Genomic DNA, 20028 nt, shown 5'->3' on the forward strand with positions numbered 1-20028 from the left:
GAATCTGATGATTGTGTGTCTTGGGGTTGATCTTCTCGTGGAGTATCTTAATGGTGTTCTCTGTATTTCCTGAATTTGCATGTTGGCAAAGTTGGTGAAGTTCTCCTGGATCTTCCCAGGAGTTCATATCCTGGGAAATCTTCCTGGATCATATCCTGAAGCGTGTTTTCCATCTTGTTTCCATTCTCCCTGTCTCCTTCTGGTACTCCAATCAATTGTAGATTCGGTCATTTTATGAAGTCCCATATTTCTTGGAGGCTTTGTTCATTCCTTTTCATTTTTTTTTAAATTCTTGTCTGCATGTCTTATTTCAATAAGGTGGTTTTCACACTGATATCCTTTCTTCTGCTTGGTTGATTCAGCTGTTGATACTTGTGTATTCTTCACGAAATTCTTGTGTGTGTTTTTCAGCTCCATCAGGTCATTTATGTTCCTCTCTAAACTGGTTATTCTAGTTAGCAATTCCTTTAACTTTTTATCAAGGTTCTTAGCTTCTTTGCATTGGGTTAGAACATGCTTCTTTAACTCATCATAGTTTTTTACTACCCAACTTCCAAAGCCTACTTCTGTCAATTCTTTCATCTGATCCTCCATCCAGTTCTGTGCCCTTGATGGAGAGACATTGTAATCATTTGGAGAAGAGTGACTCTGACCTTTTGGGTTTTCAGCATTTTTTCATTGATTCTTATCTTTGTGAGTTTGTCTAGTTTCGGACTTTGAGGCTGCTGACCCTTGGATGGGGTTTTTGTAGATGCCTTTTTGTTGTTGTTGTTGATGCTGTTGTTGTCGCTTTCTGCTTGTTTTTCTTTCAATAGTCAGGTTCCTCTTCTTTAGGGCTGCTGCAGTTTGCTGGGGATTTGCTTCAGGCCTTATCTGATTTGCTCCCGTGCCTGGAAATATCATTCAAGGAGGCTGGAGAGCAGCCAAGATTGGTGCCTGCTCCTTCTTCTGGGACCTCTGACCTCAAGGGGCACCAACCTGATGCCAGTAGGATCGTTCCTGTATGGAGTGTCTGACAACCCCTGTTGGAGTGCTCAACCAGTTGGGTGGTACAGGGAGCAGGACTCGTTTAATGAAGCACTTTGTCCCTTGGTGGAGAGGGTGTGTTTTGCGGGGGGAAACCCACTTGTCTGGGCTGCCTGGATTCCTCAGAACCACCAGGAGGATCAGCTAAGTTTGCTGATCTGCAGAGACTGCAGCCACCCCTCCCCTTAGGGGCTTAGGCCCAGGGAGATCTGAATTCTGTCCCTGAGCCTCTGGCTGGAGTTATTGGAGATCCTGCAGGGAAGCCCCACCAACTGAGGAAGGATTGCTCAGGGTTAGACCTGAAGAGGCACTCTGGCTGCTGACTGCCATAGCCAGTGTGTTCGGCTGTGGGGACAAGTCTTGGGACCAAGCCGTCCAGCCTCCCTGGCTCCAGCAGGGGAAAAGCGCAGCCTGGAGCTATAGAAATGGGTGTCACCCTTCTCCTACCCAGGGAACTTAGCATGTTAGGCAGTTGTGAGTCCCAGTTCTGGCTGCTGCCCCTCCCTCAAGGAGCTCAAACAGCTTAGACAGCAGGCAGCAGCAGCCGGTGCTGGTCGCCCCTTCCCCCAGGAGTTTGGCAGGCTTAAGCAGATTCCAGCTGAAAGGCTGTAAGAATCCACGCGTTCCAGGACTGGGACACTAGGCCCCGGTGGCATGGGTTCACGAGTGGGATCTTCTGATCTGTGGGTTGCACCATTTCCCCAGCTGGGTAGCATGCTCACTCACCGCCTCCCTTGGCTGGGGAGAGGTGGTTCCCCTTCCCCATGTGGCTCTCAGGTGGGCTGTAGCACCACATTGCTCTCCGTTCTCTCCATGGGTCATGCCAGCCTTCTACTCAATTTTGATGAGAGAACCTGGATAGCTTGGTTGCCGGTGAAGGATTCACACACGTATTATGATTTTTTTTGATGGGAGCTATAAAGTCCTCTGAGCTGGCCGCACCATAGTCAGGCCATGGTGACATTCCCCAGCCCTTGTGATAATGTACTTTGTGATATTTCCCATCCTTATGAATGTACTTTGTAACATTCCTCCCTGCCCTTGTGACAATGCACCTTCCAGCCCTTGTGAATGTACTTTGTAACATTCCTCCCCGCCCTTGTGAATATACTTTGTAACATCCACCCCGCCCTTAAAAAATTGCTCCTGACTCCACTGCCTATCCCAAACCTATAAGAACCAATGATAATCCCACCATCCTTTGGAGACCCCTTTCTCGGACTCAGCCCACATACACCCAAGTGAATAAACAGCCTTGTTCTTCATACTAAGTCTGCTCGGTTGGTCTCTTATACGGACGCGCATAACAGGAGCCTCCAAATGCAGCTGCTTCTAGTTGGCCATCTTGGCACTGCTGTCCCTTTCAGATGATTTCTTATTGCTCATTAACATTCTTTTATTTCTGACTGAAGTACCCCCATTAGAATTTCTTGTAGAACCAGGTCTGTTATTGATGAAGTCCTTCAGCTTTTGTTTGTCGGGGAAAGTCTTTATTTTTCCTTCATGTTTGGAAGATATTTTTGCCAGATATACTATTCTAGAGTAAAAGTTTTTTTCCTTTGGCATTTTAAATTTGTGTCACTTTCTCCAGGCCTGTAAGGTTTCCACTGAAAAGTCTGCTGCCAGTATTGGAGTTCCATTGTATGTTATTTATTTCTTTTCTCTTGCTGCTTTTAGGATCCTTTATCCTTGACCTTTGGGAGTTTGATTACTATTTAGTATCTCCTTGAGGTAGTCTTCTTTGCTTGGTGTTTTATCATCTTCTTGTACTCAGATATTGATATCTTTCTCTAGGTTTAGGAACTTCTCTGTTATTATCCCTTTGAGTGAACTTTCTATACCTATCTCTTTCTCTAGCTCCTCTTTAAGGCCAATAATGCTTAGATTTACCCTTTTGAAACTATTTTCTAGATTCTGTAGGTGTGCTTCATTATTTTTTATTCTTTTTTCTTTTTTCTCTTCTGACTGTATATTTTCAAATAGTCTGTCTTCAAGCTTACTAATTCTTTCTTCTGCTTGATTTATTCTGCCATTAAAAGGCTCTGATGACTATGTTGGCCAGGCTGGTCTTGAACTCAAAGGTCAGGAGTTTGAGACCAGCCTGGCCAATGCGGTGAAACCCTGTCTCTACTAAAAATATGAAAATTAGCCAGGCATGGTGGCCGGCACCTGTAATCCCAGCTACTTGGGAGGCTGAGGCATGAAAATCGCTTGAACCCAGGAGGTGGAGGTTGCAGTGAGCCGAGATCACGTCATTGCACTCCAGACTGGGTGACAAGAAACTCTATCTTAAAAAAAAAAAAAAAAAGGCTCTGATGTGTTTCTTAATATTTCAGTTTCATTTTTCAGCTCCAGAATGTATGGTTATTTTAATTATTTCAATCTCTTTGTTAAATTTATGTGATAGAATTCTGAATTCCTTCTCTATCTCTGTGATAGAATTCTGAATTCCTTCAAAGAAATCTTGAATTTCTTTGAGTTTCCTCAACACAGTTATTTTGAATTCTCCGTCTGAATAGTTACATATCTCTGTTTCTCCAGGATTGGTCCCTGGTGCCTTATTTAGCTTATTTGTTGAGATCATGTTTTCCCAGATGGTGTTGATGCTTATAGATGTTCCTTGGCGTCTGGGCAGAAGGCTTAGGTATTTATTGTAGTCTTCACAGTCTGGGCCTATTTGTACCCATCCTTTTCAGAAAGGTTTTCCCTGTAATCAAAAGGATTTGGGTATTGTGACCTAAGCCATATCTACATTAGGGGGCACCTCGAGCTCAGTAACATTGTGGTTCTTGTAGAGTCATAGAGGTGCTACCTTGGAAGTCTTGGATAACATCCAGATGGATTCTCTGGATTACCAGGTAGAGACTCTTGTGCTCTTTTCTGTCTCCCAAACAAACAGTCTCTCTCTCTCTCTCTCTCTGTGCTGAGCTTCCTGGAACTGGGAGTGGAAAGACAGAAGCACCCCTGTGGCCATCACCACTGGGACTGCTGCAGTGGGTCATATTTGAAGCCAATACCGCACTGGATCTTGCCCAAGGCTTGCTGTAATCACTGCCTCGCTACTGCTTATGTTCGCTCAAGGCCCTAGGGCTGTACAATCAGCAGGTGGCAAGTGGCAAAGCTAGTCAAGCTTGAGTTCTTGTCTTCAGGTCAGTGAGTTACCTCAGGTGCCAGGTGGGTCCAGAGATGTTGTCCAGGAACCAGGGACTGGAGTAAAAAACCTTAGAAATCTACTTGGTGTTCTCTTGTACTGCTGTTGAGCTGGCACTCAAACAACAGGACATAGTCCTTCCCATTCTTCCCACCTCTTTACACAGGCAAAGGAACCTGACCCTGTGGCCACTACCACCACAGGCCCACGGAGAGTACTGCCAGGCATCCACCAGTGTTCACTTAAGGTGCATGGGCTCTTCAGGAAGCTTGTGGTGAATGGTGCCAGGCTGGGACTCACTCTTCAGAGTAGTGGGCTTCCCTCTGGCCCAGCATGGGTTTAGAAATGCCATCCAAGAACCAAGGCCTGGAATCAGGATTCTTAAGAGCCCAACTGGTACTCTACCCCATTGTGGCTGAGCTGGTACCTGAGATGCAAGCCAAAGTTCCCTTTACTTTTCCCTCTGCTTTTCTCAAGGAGATGGAGCCTCTCACCGTAGCCAGCACAGCCGGGAATATGCTGTGTCTCGCCTGAAGCCAGCATGGTTGAGAGTCTCCCCAAGACTCACAGAGTACTACTTGGGTATCACTGCTGGTTATTCAGTTCCCAAGGGCTTCTTAGTCAGCAGGTGATGGGACCTTCAAGGCAGTGGGTTCACTTCTGGCCTAGGGTATGTCTAGAAATGTCTGAGAGCTAGGGCCTCATGACTGCCCAGTGCCCCATCCTAGTGTCTGAGCTGGTACCCAAAATGCAAGACAAAGTTCTATCTTCTCCCAAGAGGAAGGATGGAGTTTCTTTTGGAACTGTGAGCTGTACAGCCTGCAGTTGGGTGAGGGGTGGTATGTGCATTCCCTTAGCTGCCCTGGCTGATATCTCAGTAGGTCATGTGCTCCCCCAGTCCACTGGCTCTGAGCCCAGCTTAGCACTAGGACTCACCTAGGAGTTGCAGTCCTTGTGGCCTAGACTTCGTTTCAAGTTTATTTAGGGCCCCAGTGCATTTCAGCCTACAGTGGCAAGACTTTCTTGAACTTAAGTTTTTTTGGGATGGGCAATTTCCCTCTGGCTAGGGCCAGTCCAAATGCTTTCTTTGTGGGCAGGCATCAGCGATATACAGTTCGCTTCTGTTTTCTTCTGTGAGAGGGCAGCACTGAGTTCAATGCAAAGTCCCAAAATTGCTGTGTTCTCTCTACCCAAGTGCACAGATTTTCCATGCCATGCAGCTGCTGCCAGGAGTTTGGGAAGGGGTAACATCAGCAATTCAAGACAGTCTTTCCTGCCCTTTTCAGTGCTTCTTTCAGAAATATGAAATTAAAATCAGGTACTATGTGGTGCTTACTTGATTTTTAGTTTTTATGAAGGTACTTTTTTGTGTAGATACTTGTTAAATTTGATGTTCCTACATGAGGGACAATTAGTGCAACCTTCTACTCCACCATCTTGCTTCACCTCTCTTCTTCATTTTTAAATGAGAGATTCTTTGGACAGAATTCTTAGTTGACTGTCATTTTCTTTTAACACTTTGAAGATCTTGTCCTACTGTCCTCTGGCCCCCATGGTTTCTTATAAGAAGTCAGCTGTTAATCTTGTTGAGGATTCCCTGTACATGGTAAGTTGTTTTTCTCTTGCCACCCTCAGAATTCTCTCTTCGTGTTTGACTTTGTTCCATTTGACTTGAATATGTCTAGGTGGGAATCTCTGAGTTTGTTCTACTTGGAGTTCATTGAGCTTTTTGGATTTACAGACTCATTTATCTTTATCAACTCAGAGTTTTTAGTCACAAATTTTCTTTCAGTCCCATTCTCTTTTTCCTCTTTTTCTTGGGCCGCTATTATGCATATATGGTATACTTGGTAGTTTCTTGTATATCTCTGAGGCTCTGCTCCCCTTCTTTTCATTCTCTTTTCTTTCTTCTCCTCAGACTGAATGATTTCAGTTGACCTATCTTTAAATTTGATAATTCTTCTGCCTGCTCTAATCAGCTATTAAAACACTATAATACAGTTTTCATTTTAGTTATTGTACTTCTCAGCTGCAGAATTTTCATTTGGTTCCTGTTAATAATTTTTATCTCGTTATTCCTATCCTTTATTTGTTGAGACAGTCTCCTGGCTTCCTTTAGCTCTTTACTCATGGTTCCTTTACCTCTTTGGACACACTAATAGTAGCTAATTTAACATCTTTTTCTACTAAATCCAAAGTGGTCCCCTCATGGATATTTTCTATTAGTTGCTTTTTTCAATGTACATGTGATAGTTTCCTGTTTCTTTCATAAGTGTCATAATTTTTCGTTGAAAGCTGGACATTTTAGAAAATATATTTTAACAACTCTGATATCAGATTCTTCTACCCACTAAGGTTTGTCATTATTGCCATTTTGGCTGTGGTTTTTCCTGTTGTTGCTTATTTGTTTCTGTTTGATTTTTCTGTATTAATTCTATAGGTCATGATAATACAGGAGTTATTAAGATACTAGTTTTAGGCAGTCAGAAAGGGTAAAATAGTTCTCAGTAGAATTTTCCTTTATTAAAAAGCAGCCCCAAACCATTTCTTCTCTAACAGAAAGCAGCCTGAAGAGTAAGTCATAGTTATGCAAACTAGGAGCTTTTATATGTAAATTCCATCAGCTGTACCTGGAAGCCAGGTACATTCAATATGGTGTCTCCTGCCCTCTTTTCCTTGTCACCATTTGTGCTGGTGTCATGGCAACCTCCAGATAAAACCTGTACAGGTATCACGGCGACCCACCAGGTAGAAGCCACATTTGCATAATAAAAGGTTAGGGTGGGAGGCCAGTCTTTTCACGGGCTATGTAAATGGCACACTTGGTCAAACTGATCCCCTGATCCCTATGTAAATCAATCACCACCTCCTTAAGCCTCTGTACACAATAGATTGCATTCCACTGCAAACCAGAGACTTTTTCTTGGGAGACTTGCTTTCTCAGCATGAGGAAACCTTTTTTCTCTGTCTTCTTTTTTGTCTATTAAACCTTCCACTCCTAAATCCACTCCTCATGTGTGTCCATGTTCTGAATTCTTTCTCAGCCAAGACAAAGAACCAGGGTATATACCCCAGACAAAGAAGCCATTTCACTGATTCCTTGCTGTGTTGTAGTGTATGGCCACAATTCTTTGCTGCTTTTATTTTTTTAAGTTATTCCTTTTGTTTTTAAGCCCTGGCATTCTAGGGATCACTCTTGGATTAGTATAATTTAGTGGCTACCTGATAGTTGGTTAGATTTTCTTAAATGTTTTGACAGTAGTCTTTCATGCTTTGCCAAAGGGTTCTGTGTGAGATATCATGCCTCCAGCCTTCAGGCACTTTAAGACTGCTTTATTCCCTGCTTGGACAGGACCTCCAGGTCAGTCAGAGATGAATGACTGATGCCATCTTTGCCAGGTCTTTCCTTGGCATGTGCACAGTCTTTTAGATTTTAGGAATATGTTTGAGCTTTTCAAAATTCCCTATAGTAATCTAGTTCTCAAGAATTTTCTTTTAAATTCTAAGCCAGGCTCTTCTTTGCCCCAACTAACATGATAGCCTTAGGCAGTTGTAATATTGCCAGCAGTTTGCTATTGTTTTGATAATTGCCTGAGGATAACCCCCCTCCCCCACCTGCTGAGCTGAGTTCTGAGGAGAACCAGAGTGAGGTAGTCACCATACTCTGAGAACTGAGATTTTTCTGGGAGATGCATGTTCAGACAAAACATTGACTGTGTTCTGGGAATGGTTCTTTTAATGGAATTCCAAAAGCAGTCAAAGATGCTGGCTTTTGGCTTCTGCCAGTGAGCTGGAGAGGGAGGAGTCATGGGAATAGACCCAAGTTTAAAATATCACAGACAACCCTGATATTGTTTGGTTGTGTCCCCACCCAAATCTCATCTTGAATTCCCATGTGTTGTGGGAGGGACCTGGTAGGAGGTAATTGAATCATGGGGACAGGTCTTTCCTGTGCTGTTCTTGTGATAGTGAATAAGTCTCAGGAGATTTGATGATTTTAAAAAGAGGTGTTTCCCTGCACAAGCTCTCTTTGACTGCTGCCATCCATGTAAGATGTGACTTGCTCCTCCTTGCCTTCCTCCATGATTGTGAGGCTTCCCTGGCCATGTGGAAGTTTAAGTCCCTTAAACTCTTTTTCCTGTGTAAATTACCCAGTCTCAGGTATGTCTTCATCAGCAGCATGAAAATGGACTAATACAGTACATTGGTACCAGGAATGAGGTGCTGCTGAAAAGATACCCAAAAATGTGGAAGCGACTTTGGAACTGGGTAACAGGCAGAGGTTGGAAGAGTTTGGAGGGCTCAGAAGAAGACAGGAAAATGTGGGAAAGTTTGGAATCTTTTAGAGACTTGTTGAATGGCTTTGACCAAAATGCTGATAATGATATGGACAATGAAATCCAGGCTGAGATGGTCTCAGCTGGAGATGAGGAACTTGTTGGGAACTGGAGCAAAGGTGATTCTTGTTACGTTTTAGCAAAGAGACTGGTGGCATTTTGCCCCTGTCCTAGAGATTCTTGGAACTTTAATCTTGGGAGAGATGATTTAGGGGTATCTGGCAGAAGAACTTTCTAAGCAGCAAAGCATTCAAGAGATGACTTGGGTGCTGTCAAAGTCATTCAATTTTAAAAGAGAAACAGGGCATAAAAGTTTGGAAAATTTGCAGCCTGACAATGTGATAGAAAAGAAAATCCCGTTTTTTTTCTGAGCAGAAATTCAAGCTGGCTGCAGAAATTTGTGTAAGTAGTGAGGAGCAGAATGTTAATCATTAAGACAATGGGGAAAGTGTCTCCAGGGCATGTCAGAGACCTTTGTGGCAGCCCCTCCCATCACAGGCCTGGAGGCCTAGGAGGAAAAAATGGTTTTGTGGGCTGAGCCCAAGGTTCCTGTGCTGTGTGTAGCCTAGGGACTTGGTGCCTTGCATCTCAGCCACTCCAGCTGTGGCTGAAAGAGACCAAAGTTGAACTCAGGCCGTGGTTTCAGGGGGTGCAAGCCCCAAGCCTTGGCAACTTCCATGTGGTGTTGAGGCTGTGAGTGCACAGAAGTCAAGAATTGGGGTTTGGGAATCTCCACCTAGATTTCAGAGGATGTATGGAAATGCCTAGAAGTCCAGGAAGCAGTTTGCTGCAGGAATGGGGCCCTTTTGGAGAACCTCTGCTAGGGCAATGCAGAAGGGAGTGTGGGGTCAGAGCCTCCACACAGAGTCCCTACTGGGGCACTGCCAAGTGGAGCTGTGAGAAGAGGGCCACCATCTTCCAGACCCCAGAATGGTAGATCCACCAACAATTTGCACTGTGCACCTGGAAAAACCACAGACATTCAATGCCAGCCCGTGAAAGCAGCCAGGAAGGAAGCTATACCCTGGAAAGCCACAAGGGCAGAGCTGTCCAAGACCATGGGAACCCACCTTTTGCATCAGTGTGACCCAGATGTGAGACATGGAGTCATAGGAGATCATTTTGAAGCTTTAAGATTTGACTGCCCTGCTGGATTTTGGACTTGCATAGGGCCTATAGCCCCTTTGTTTTAGCCAATTTTTCCCATTTGGGATGGCAATATTTACCCAATTCCTGTACCCTCATTGTATCTAGGAAGTAACCAACTTGCCTGTGATTTTACAGGCTCATAGGTGGAAGGGACTAAGCTTGTCTCAGATGAAACTTTGGACTGTGGACTTTGGGTTAATGCTGAAATGAGTTAAGACTTTGGGGGACTGTTGGGAAGGCATGATTGGTTTTGAAATGTCTGGACATGCGATTTTGGAGGGACCAGGGGCAGAATTATATGGTTTGGCTGTGTCTCCACCCAAATCTCATCTTGAATTTCCACGTGTCGTGGGAGGGACCTGGTAGGAGATAATTGAATCATGGGGGCAGGTCTTTCCTGTGCTGTTCTTGTGATAGTGAATAAGTCTCAGGAGATCTGATGATTTTAAAAGGAGGTGTTTTCCTGCACAAGCTCTCTTTGCCTGCTGCCATCCATGTAAGACGTGAGTTGCTCCTCCTTGCCTTCCTTCATTATTGTGAGGCATCCCCAGCCCGTGGAACTATAAGTCCATTAAACCCCTTTTCCTGTATAAATTACCTAGTTTTGGGATATGTCTTTATCAGCACGATGAAAACAGACTAATACAACCCCCTCCCCCATCTTACCAAGATTCAGTAGTTTTTTTTTTTTTTTTTGATAGATAACTTCCAGTTTGTGTTTTGACCTCCATGTGTAATCACCTGAGGGGTTCTTCCTGCCCATTGCATAAAGAGAGACCATGAAATTGTAGCAGAGAAAGAGTTTAATAGATATGAGGCTGGACATGTTATGTGGGAGATGAAGTTTGTACTCAAATCATCTCATCCAAAGCCCATATGTTAGGGGTTTTTCAAGGACAATTTGGGAAAAGGGGCAGGGGTGGCTAGGTACCAGGTGCTTGCTGCTGATTGGCTGGGGCATAGATGAAATCATGGAGGTTGAAGCTTTCCTCCTGCAGGCCAAATCACTTCTGGGTGGAGCTACAGGAGTGGGGTTGTTGGTTCAGGTAGAGCCATCAGGTCCAGGTGGAGACATGGGTGTCAGATATGCAATAAATTCTGGAGAGATATCTCAAAAGGCCAATCTACCATAATGGTGTTATTTGCAAGAGTAATTGGTGAATTTGCATATCTTATAAACTCTGGAATAATATCTGCACCTTAGCAGGACTCAGGCTCCTCTCCTCCCTTTAGCCTGATGTCCTCCTATTAGCTTTACAAAAGCAGTTGAGTTTTGGGCAATATCTATTATCATTTAAACTGTAGCCTAAATGTCTTCCAAAGTTAGCATGGCCCAATATGCCAGGAATAATAAAGGAAAGGCAAGATGGAGGTTAGCTTAGCTTAGTTTACTGTAATAATTTTTTCACTGATATAACTTCTGCAAAGGTGATTTTACATATAGTGAAGAATTGGCTTATGTGATTATGAAGGTTGAGTAATATCATGATCTTCTGTTTGCACGTTGGAGACCTAGGACCTCCAGTGGTATAATTCCAGTCTGAGTTCAAAGGCCTGAGAACCAGGGGAGCCAGTGGTATAAATTCCAGTCCAAGAGCAAAAGACCAATATGTCAGCTCAAGCAGGCAGGCAGGAAAAAAAAGGGCAAATTCCTTTATCCTCTGCCTTTTTGTTCTGTTCAGGACCTCAATGGATTGCATGATGCCCATCTGTATTGGGAAGGATAATTTACATTACTGAGTCCACCAATTCAAATGCTAATCTCATCTAGAAACACCCTTCCAGACACACCCAGAAATAATGTTTTATCTGAGCACTCTGTTGTGCAATTAAGTTGACAAACAAAATTAGCCATTACAGTTGTTTGGCTCATATTTTTATTGTTTAGAGGTAGAGTAAATTCACAAAGCTCCTCATTTTGTCATTTCAGAAGTAGGACCTTAATTATATAATCTTAAGACTTAAAATGTTTTGTTAAGGCTTTTGTGATAGCAAATAAAATTTTGCACCACTTTTATAAATTTTTGAGGGAATCAGCAGACACCAAATGGTAAACCACTGATTTTTTTATCACCTCGTTTTAGAAGATTATATAGATTGTACATTTCTCTATTTTTGGACATATGGGATTATATTAAATTAAAAAGCTTCACCGAAAAGGAAACAATCAACGAAGTGAAGAGACAACCCACAGAATGAGAGAAAATATTTGCAACTATTCATCTAACAAGAGATTAGTAACCAGATTATATAAGGGACCCAAACAACTCTATAGGAAAAAATCTGATAATGCAGTTAAAAATGGGCAAACAATCTGCATAGACATTTCTCAAAAGAAGACATACAAATGGCAAACAGTTATATGAAAAGGTGCTCAACATAATTGATCATCAGAGAAATGCAAATCAAAACTTCAATGAGATATCATCTCACCTCAGTTAAAATGGCTTTTATCCAAAAGACAGGCAATTAACAAATGCTGCCAAGGATGTGAGGAAAAGGGAACCCTTGTACCCTGTTGGTGGGACTGTAAATTAGTACACCTACTATGGAGAAAGGTTTGGAGGTTCCTCAAAAAAAGAAAAATAGAGCTACCTTATGATCCAGTAATCCCACTGCTAGGTATATACCCCAAAGCAAAGAAACCCAATGTATCAAAGAGATAGCTGCACTTTCAAGTTTATTGCAGCGCTATTTACAATAGCCAATATTTGGAAGCAACCTGAGGGATATGGTTTGGATTTGTGTCCTCACCCAAATTTCATATCGAATTGTAATCCCCAATGTTCAAGGAGGGACCTGGTGGAGATGATTGAATCATGGGGATGGGCTTCTTCCTTACTGTTCTTGTGATAGTGAGTGAAATCTGGTTATTTTAAAGTGTGTAGCATCTCCCCCTTTACTCTCTTCCTCCTGCTCCAGCCATGTAGGACATGTCTGCTTCCCCTTTGCCTTCCATCATGATTGTAAGTTTCCTGAGGCCTCCCCAGCCATGTTTCCTGTACAGCCTATGGATCTGTGAGGCAATTAAACCTCTTCATAAATTACCCAGTGTTAGGTAGTTCTTGATAGCAATGCAAGAATGAACTAATACAGAAAATTGGTACCTAAGAGTGGGGCATTGCTATAAAGATACCTGAAAATGTGGAAGCAACTTTGAAACTGGGTAACAGGCAAAAGTTAGAACATTTGGGAGGGCTCAGAAAAAGACAGGAAGATGAGGGAAAGTTTGGAACTTCCTAGAGACTTGTTAAACTATTGTAACCAAAATGCTGATAGTGAAAAGGACAAGGAAGTCCAGCCTAAGGTGGTCTCAGAAGGAAATGAGGAACTTATTGGGAACTGTAGCAAAGATCACTTTCGTTATGTGTTATCAAAGAGGTTGGAGGCATTGTGCCCCTGCCCTAGGGATCTGTGGAACTTTGACCTTGAGAAGGATGATTTAGGGCATCTGGCAGAAGAAATTTCTAAGTGACAAAATGTTCAAGAGTGAACTGGCTACTTCTAGCAGCCTATGCTTATATTTGTGAGCAAAGAAATGACCTGGAATTAGAACTTATATTTAAAAGGGTAACAGAGTATAAAAGTTTGGAAAATTTGCAGCTTGGCCATGTGGCAAAAAGGAAAAACCCATTTTCTGGGGAGGAATTCAAGCTGGCTGCAGAAATTTGCATAAGTAAGGAGGAGCCAAATGTTAATAGCCAAGACAATGGGGAAAATGCCTTGAAGGCATTTTATATACCTTTGCAGCAGCCCCTCCTATCACAGGCCTGGAGGCATAGGTTTCATGGGCCATGGGCTGGGCCCAGGGCCCTGCTGCCCTGTACAACATCGGGACACTGCTCCTTGCATCCTAGCTGCTCCAGCTCCAGCTGTAGCTAAAAGGGCCCCAGATATGTCTCAGGTCACTGCTTCAAAGGATGCAATCTGTAAGCCTTGGTGGTTTCCACATGGTGTTAAGCCTGTGGGTGTGCAGAGGGTAAGAGTGGAGGCTTGGGAACCTCCGCTTAGATTTTGGAGGATGTATGGAAATGCCTGGATATCCAAGCAGAAGTCTGCTGCAGGGGCAGAGCCCTCATGGAGAACCTCTACTAGGGCAGTGCAGAGGGGAAATGTGGAGTTCGAGACCCCACACAGAATCCCCACTGGGGCACTGCCTAGTGGAGCTGTGAGAAGAGGGTCACCATCCTCCACACCCCAGAATGGTAGATCCATCGATAGCTTGCACCATGTGCCTAGAAAAGATGCAGGCACTCCACCCTAGCCTCTGAAAGCTGTCATGGGGACTGTATCTTGCAGAGCCACAGGGGTGGAGCTGCCTGAGGCCTTGGGAGCCCACCCATTGCATCAACATGGCCTGGATGTGAGACAGGGAATCAAAGGAGGTTATTTTGAAGCTTTAAGATTTAATGAGTGTCATCCTGGGTTTTGGACTTGCATGGGGCCTGTAGCCCCTTTGTTTTGGCCAATCTCTTCCTTTTGGAACAGGAGTATTTTTCCAATGCCCATATCCTCATTGTATCTTGTAAATAACTAACTGGTTTTGAGTTAGGGACTTGCCTTGTCTCAGATGAGACTTTGGACTGTGGACTTCTGAGTTAATGCTGGAATGAGTTAAGACTTTGGGGGACTATTGGGAAGGCATAATTGTATTTTGAAATGGAAGAAGAAAATGAGATTTGGGAGGGGCCAGGGGTGGAATGATACGGTTTGTATTTCTGTCCCCACCCAAATCTCATGTCAAATTATAATCCCCAGTGTTGGAGGAGGTGCCTGGTGGGATGTAATTGGATCATGGGGCAGACTTCTCTCTTGCTGTTCTCATGGTAGTGAGATCTGAGAGATCTCATGAGATATGATTGTTTAAAAGTGTGTAGCACCTCCGCCTTTGCTCTCTTCCTCCTTCTCTAGCCATGTAGGACATGTCTGCTTCCTCTTCACTTTCTGTCATGATTGTAAGTTTCCTGAGGCCTCCTCAGCCATGCTTTCTGTACATCCTGCAGAACTGTGAGCCAATTGAACCTCTTTTCTTTATAAATTACCCAAACTCAGGTAGTTCTTTATAGCAATGTGAGAATGGACTAATACACTGAGTGTTCATCAATAGATGAATGGATAAAGAAAATGCGGGACATATATACAATGGAGTACTATTCAGCCATAAAAAAGAATGAAGTCCTGTTATTTTTGACAACATGGATGGAACTGTAGGTCATTACGTCAGGTGAAGTAAACTAGGCAGAGAAAAGCAAATTTCTAACGTATTTGTGGGAGCTAGAAATGAAAACAATTGAATTTATGGAGATAGAGGGTATAAAAATGGTTACCAGAGGCTGGGAAGGGTAGTGGGAAGTTTGGGGGGAAATGGGGATGGTTAATGGGTACAAAAAATAGTTAGAAAGAATGAACAAAACCTATATTTGATAGTATAACTGGGTGACTATAGTCAATAATAATTTAATTGTATCCTTAAAAACAACTAAAAAAGTATAAATGGATTGTTTGAAACACAAAGGATAAACGCTTGAGGTGATGGATATGCCATCTACCATGATGTGATTATTGTACTGTATGCCTGTATCAAAATATATATCCCATAAATAAATCAAGAGGATGCAGGGAATTATGGCAGACATACCTCTTAACGTGGATCCTTAAATGTGTGATCCCTTTGCTCTATATATGTTTTGCATTCAATATGTTTGTAATATGACAAATAAATATGAGCCAATTTTTTGCCTCCCTGTAGAAAGGGATACAGAAAGCTTGTTGGTTGGGGTTCAAGCGAAGTATAAAAAAGAAAAGAACTATAATTTAATTTTTGGAGTAAGAAAGGGCAAAAAGGGACCTTAACTAAAGTGAGAGAGAATTTAGACCTATTTTGTGGCGGTAGGCCAAAGGAATCTAGGCTGAGAAAGACCTGGATATGGGCATTGGGAGTGCTCATCCAGACTGAGGAAGAAACCGGTAAATGCCATCTTGCAAGCTGAAGGACTTCATGTATGGTATGTGTGGTTTCCTAATCTGAAAGAGCTTGTAACTTTTTTACTCCTCACCGTTTATGTCAGAGGAGGTTTTAAATTACTGAAGAAAATTGGATAAGTGTGTTACTGCTCTGATAGGTTGTTGTAATTGATGCAGGTGACCTACTACAAGGAGTAATATAGGAGATAAAGAAAGTCAAGGTCTCTGGATGGTGGCAGCCATGATGGAAAAGTAGTATCCATTCTATTACCCTGATCCATGTTGATACAACTGTGGGTAATCCCATACAGATCTAGTCTGGGGTAGCTTTAGTTAATCCATTCTCCTATTAAAGTTTCCGTGTGATTAATTGGTCTGATGAAATGATTTCCCTCCTAATTATTTTGTTATGGCTCCAAATCCTGTACCCAAGAAGGTTTTCCTAAAATAAACTATTTAAAAATTTTAAAAAATGAAATTCATATAATGTTATCATGACATAAAGTCTCTCTTCCCCTGTTCTCATCTTCCTCAGGCAAGAAGAATAAATGTCTCTGGTGGAACTTTTGCTGTGGTGGAACTGCTTTTCTAGAACTGGTTAGTGACTTGACATTGGAAAAGTTTTATTACTACTAGTAGTTATTATCTGTTATGGCCTGGCTGAGTGAAAGGCTTTTTGTGATACTGACCTCTATGTATATTCTTCTACTACTAAAAAAAATCTTCCATTTTTAAATCCTGGGAAAAATCATTTTTTCTTTCAAAAAATATTTATTGAGCCCTTGCTATGTGTCAGGCACTGTGGATTCAATAAGAAATAAGACAGAATTCTTAACCTTGAGAATCCATATGCTGGAGGGTGACTCTGATAAGAAAATAAGCAATGCAATTATAACACACTGTGTTAAGAGCTATGATGGGAGAAGTATAAACAGCTATTGGTGCCTGAAGAAGAAGCACATAACCCAAAGCTGAAGGGTAAGGAGAAGTGACATAAATATAGCAAAATGTATAGTCAGTTTGTTGTTATAAGGCCTTTGGAGTGCTGGAGTTCAGTTGCAGCTACAACATTTACTAGTTCGGTTTCCTTATACAAGTTTCATAACCTTTTAAAGGTTCAGTTTTCTTATATTTAAAATAGGGACAATAATACCAGTCACTTCATTGGCTAGCTGTGAAAATAAATGAGTTAATACATAGAAATTGCTTAGCACAGTGCTTTTGTAAATAATAAAAAATGGAAGCTCATTATTACTATGCTGAGAGCTGAAGGGTTATTAAGATTTAAGAAGTGAATGGGAGTGATCAGTGTCAGGAGAAGCCTATTCCAGGCAAAGAGAAGAGCATATTACATGCTCGGAGGCAGAACAGATTACAGGGAGTTTGAATAACTAAAAGAAATTCAATATGTTGTAATATTGAGTGTGAAGGGGCTGGGTAATAATAGATGAGGCAGGAGAGGTAGACAGGGGACATATAGAGATGTTTAGCTTTTATTCCAAGAATATGCAGAGTCATCAAATGATTTCTTGCAGGGTATTGACACAATTAGACTTGCACTTTAGATCATGCTGGTTGTAATTGGGAAAAATGGATTGAGGAAGGGATTGGAAATTGGGCTACTAAGATGACCTTATTATAGAAATTTCTATTTTAAAAATGGCTAAGTAAAGACGGTACTGTCCTCCTATTCTCTCAGAAATCAACCCAAGGTAAGAACAAAAAACAGAAATGTAAATTTCATCTTTCTAAAAAAACTAGATGAAACCTATAAACCTTAGCCACAATATATGAGGGGGCATTACCAAGAGCAGTTATGGGTGAAGAGGAGTATTGGCAGATACAGTTAGGTGCTGCTTGCATCTGTATACCTCAAGCAAAACTGGGGAAATACCCAACAATTCCTTATTTGGAATTATGGGAAGATGGTAGTGGAAGTCTCCCTAACCCACTCAAGTCAATGCTAGTAGGAAGCAGGATTGGTAGGAATGAGGGAAAAATCACACTAATAGGCCATATCTGAGTTTTACATTTTATTTTATTAGCGGTACAGGGTGGACGAAAGAGACTCTGCATTGGGCACAGCCCTATAGCAACTGATCTTTGATGACTGTGGAGAAGTAAAAAGAAAAAAGAAACGTTTACATGTAACCTTGTGTCATAAGAAACATCACTGTTAACTGGGAAGAATTTCTGGTAATCCAGAAATTCTTGGCTTAGCGGAAAGGAAGGTCTTAGCTCCTTCCTCTTATAAACCTCCTGCCAATTGTGATCATAAGAAAAACTCTTCACATTCAAACATGAGCAGTAGTCAAAGAGGAATTAACACAGGATTTATATAAGTATAAAAAAAAAAAGAAAGAAAGGAACAGTAGACACCAAAACAAGTAGAGAAAGAAAAACTCTCATCAGAAAAAAAGTTGTCATAGATCACATAAAAATTTTGGGCCGGGTGCGGTGGCTCACGCCTGTAATCCCAGCACTTTGGGAGGCCGAGGTGGGCGGATCAAGAGGTCAGGAGATCAAGTCGAGACCATCCTGGCTAACATGGTGAAACCCTGTCTCTACTAAAAATACAAAAAATTAGGGCGGACACCTGTAGTCCCAGCTACTCGGGAGACTGAGGCAGGAGAATGGCGTGAACCCGGGAGGCGGAGCTTGCAGTAAGCTGCGATTGCGCCACTGCATTCTAGCCTGGGCGACAGAGCGAGACTCTAACTCAAAAAAAAAAAATTGGCCAAGTGTGAATTAAAATATAAAACAAAACAACAAACCTTAGTTATGCACTCCTGTAAATATGAACTCAAAACGAAGAACTCCAACGGCTCAGAGAAGACATACTAAGACCACAGAGGGACTTGACAAATGAACTCAGGGAAGAGATGGAGAATTAAAAAACTATTATAGGAATGAAGGTCTTATTGGAAGAAGCCGAAAGAAAACTAGATATAACTTAAAACACTTTGGAGATGCGGAAGATGGAATGAAGAAAAGCAAGAAAAATGAAACAGAATCCACAAAAAATTTAGAAGTATTAGGGACAAAAATAATTGATAGGAAAGATAAGGAGGTCCAATATATAACAATGAGTATAGATTCAATGGACTAGATGCAATATTTAAATGTGTAATTCAAACATATTTTCCAGAAACAAAAAATGTCTTGGATATATGTATGGAAATGGTATTCTGCAGCCTAGGAAAACTTGGCATGGAATTGTTAACATTTATGTTATGTTCAAACAAAATTACTGCTCCTCAAAGAATAAGACTCTTTTATGCAACTAGGCAAAACGGTCTAATTTCATGTAAGAAAAAAAATTCAGACTGGCTCAGACTTCTCCACAGCAGCAATCAATGCTAGGAAACAATGGAATAATGCTTAAAATTCCTTAAGGAGAGAAAGTGTGGACTCCAGAAATGCATTTCCAGATAAGTTATCCTTTTAGTGAAAAGATAGCTGACATCTTTGAATATGCAGAAACCCAGAGAATATAATTCCATGAATTTTTATAGCAGATGGAAAACCTCAACAACCACAGATAAATGGAGAAATTATGGCAAAAAGAGTGGCAGTGATGTACCAGTATGATTAAATGTGGAATTAAGGTAAAAATAAACATGGAGGTTACAGTTAGAAAGGAATCTGTTTTATAAACTCTGACAAAGTGGAAACAATAGAACAAACAAAAGATGGGAACGGGAAGAAAAAGTGGGAGGTAGTGTAAGCACTTCTTATAATTAGAAGCTAAAATTATTTAAAATATAGATGAAGTAATTGAAAATAAATATATTTAAAACTTTAAAGACAAGTACTAAGATAAATCTGATAATTCACTAACATTAGGTACTGGAGTAAGAAGAAAGTGAAAATGAAATGGAAATAGATTAATTTATTTAATCATTGTTGATACTGTGGAGTCAATAGATACCATCCAATGAAATAGAGAATTAAATATGTTATACACTTAGGATTAGCCCAGAGATATATTTGCAAATGTGAGAAATAAGGTATATGAAAAGATGTTTATGGCAACATCATTTGTAAAAGCCAAGGACCATAAATCAGGGAAATGCCCATTAATTGGAACCAGTGAAATAAATTATAGTATATCCATTCAGTATAACTCAGGGCAGGGAGAGATACATTTTATTGTATACCTTTTGGTAATTTAACATTTTTTGTGCCATGTATGTATATGCTATACTTTTTTTTTTTTTTTTTGAGATGGAGTTTTTCTCCTGTTGCCCAGGCTGGAGTGCGGGATGGTGTGATCTCGGCTCACTGCAACTTCTGCCTCCCAGGTTCAAGTGATTCTCTTGCCTCAGCCTCCCTAGTATCTGGGACTACAGGCATGCACCACCACGCTTGGCTAATTTTGTATTTTTAGTAGAGATGGTT

The 20028-nt window shown here is 41.6% G+C and overlaps 1 protein-coding gene across 7 annotated transcripts in view; it reads left to right on the top strand.

Annotated features, from left to right (window-relative positions):
- The window catches only part of IGSF11 (immunoglobulin superfamily member 11), a 290534-nt gene that overhangs the window by 18463 nt on the left and 252043 nt on the right, over positions 1 to 20028 (top strand). For 5 of the 7 annotated variants that reach the window (XR_008523583.2, XM_054551467.2, XM_054551473.2 and 2 more), the window contains exon 3: positions 16163 to 16224. The exons of 1 other annotated variant lie outside the window; for it this stretch is intronic. Coding sequence is in view for 5 of the 6 variants with exons in the window: in XM_054551467.2 (XP_054407442.1) it covers positions 16176 to 16224 (49 nt within the window). In the remaining variant the exon portion in view is untranslated. Of the gene's footprint in view, positions 1 to 16059; positions 16225 to 20028 lie in introns of those variants that run through there. One more of the 7 variants, XM_054551470.2, reaches the window with a different exon arrangement.

This window comes from Pongo abelii, chromosome 2 (assembly GCF_028885655.2).
Source record: "Pongo abelii isolate AG06213 chromosome 2, NHGRI_mPonAbe1-v2.0_pri, whole genome shotgun sequence".
NCBI classification, from domain to species: domain Eukaryota; kingdom Metazoa; phylum Chordata; class Mammalia; order Primates; family Hominidae; genus Pongo; species Pongo abelii.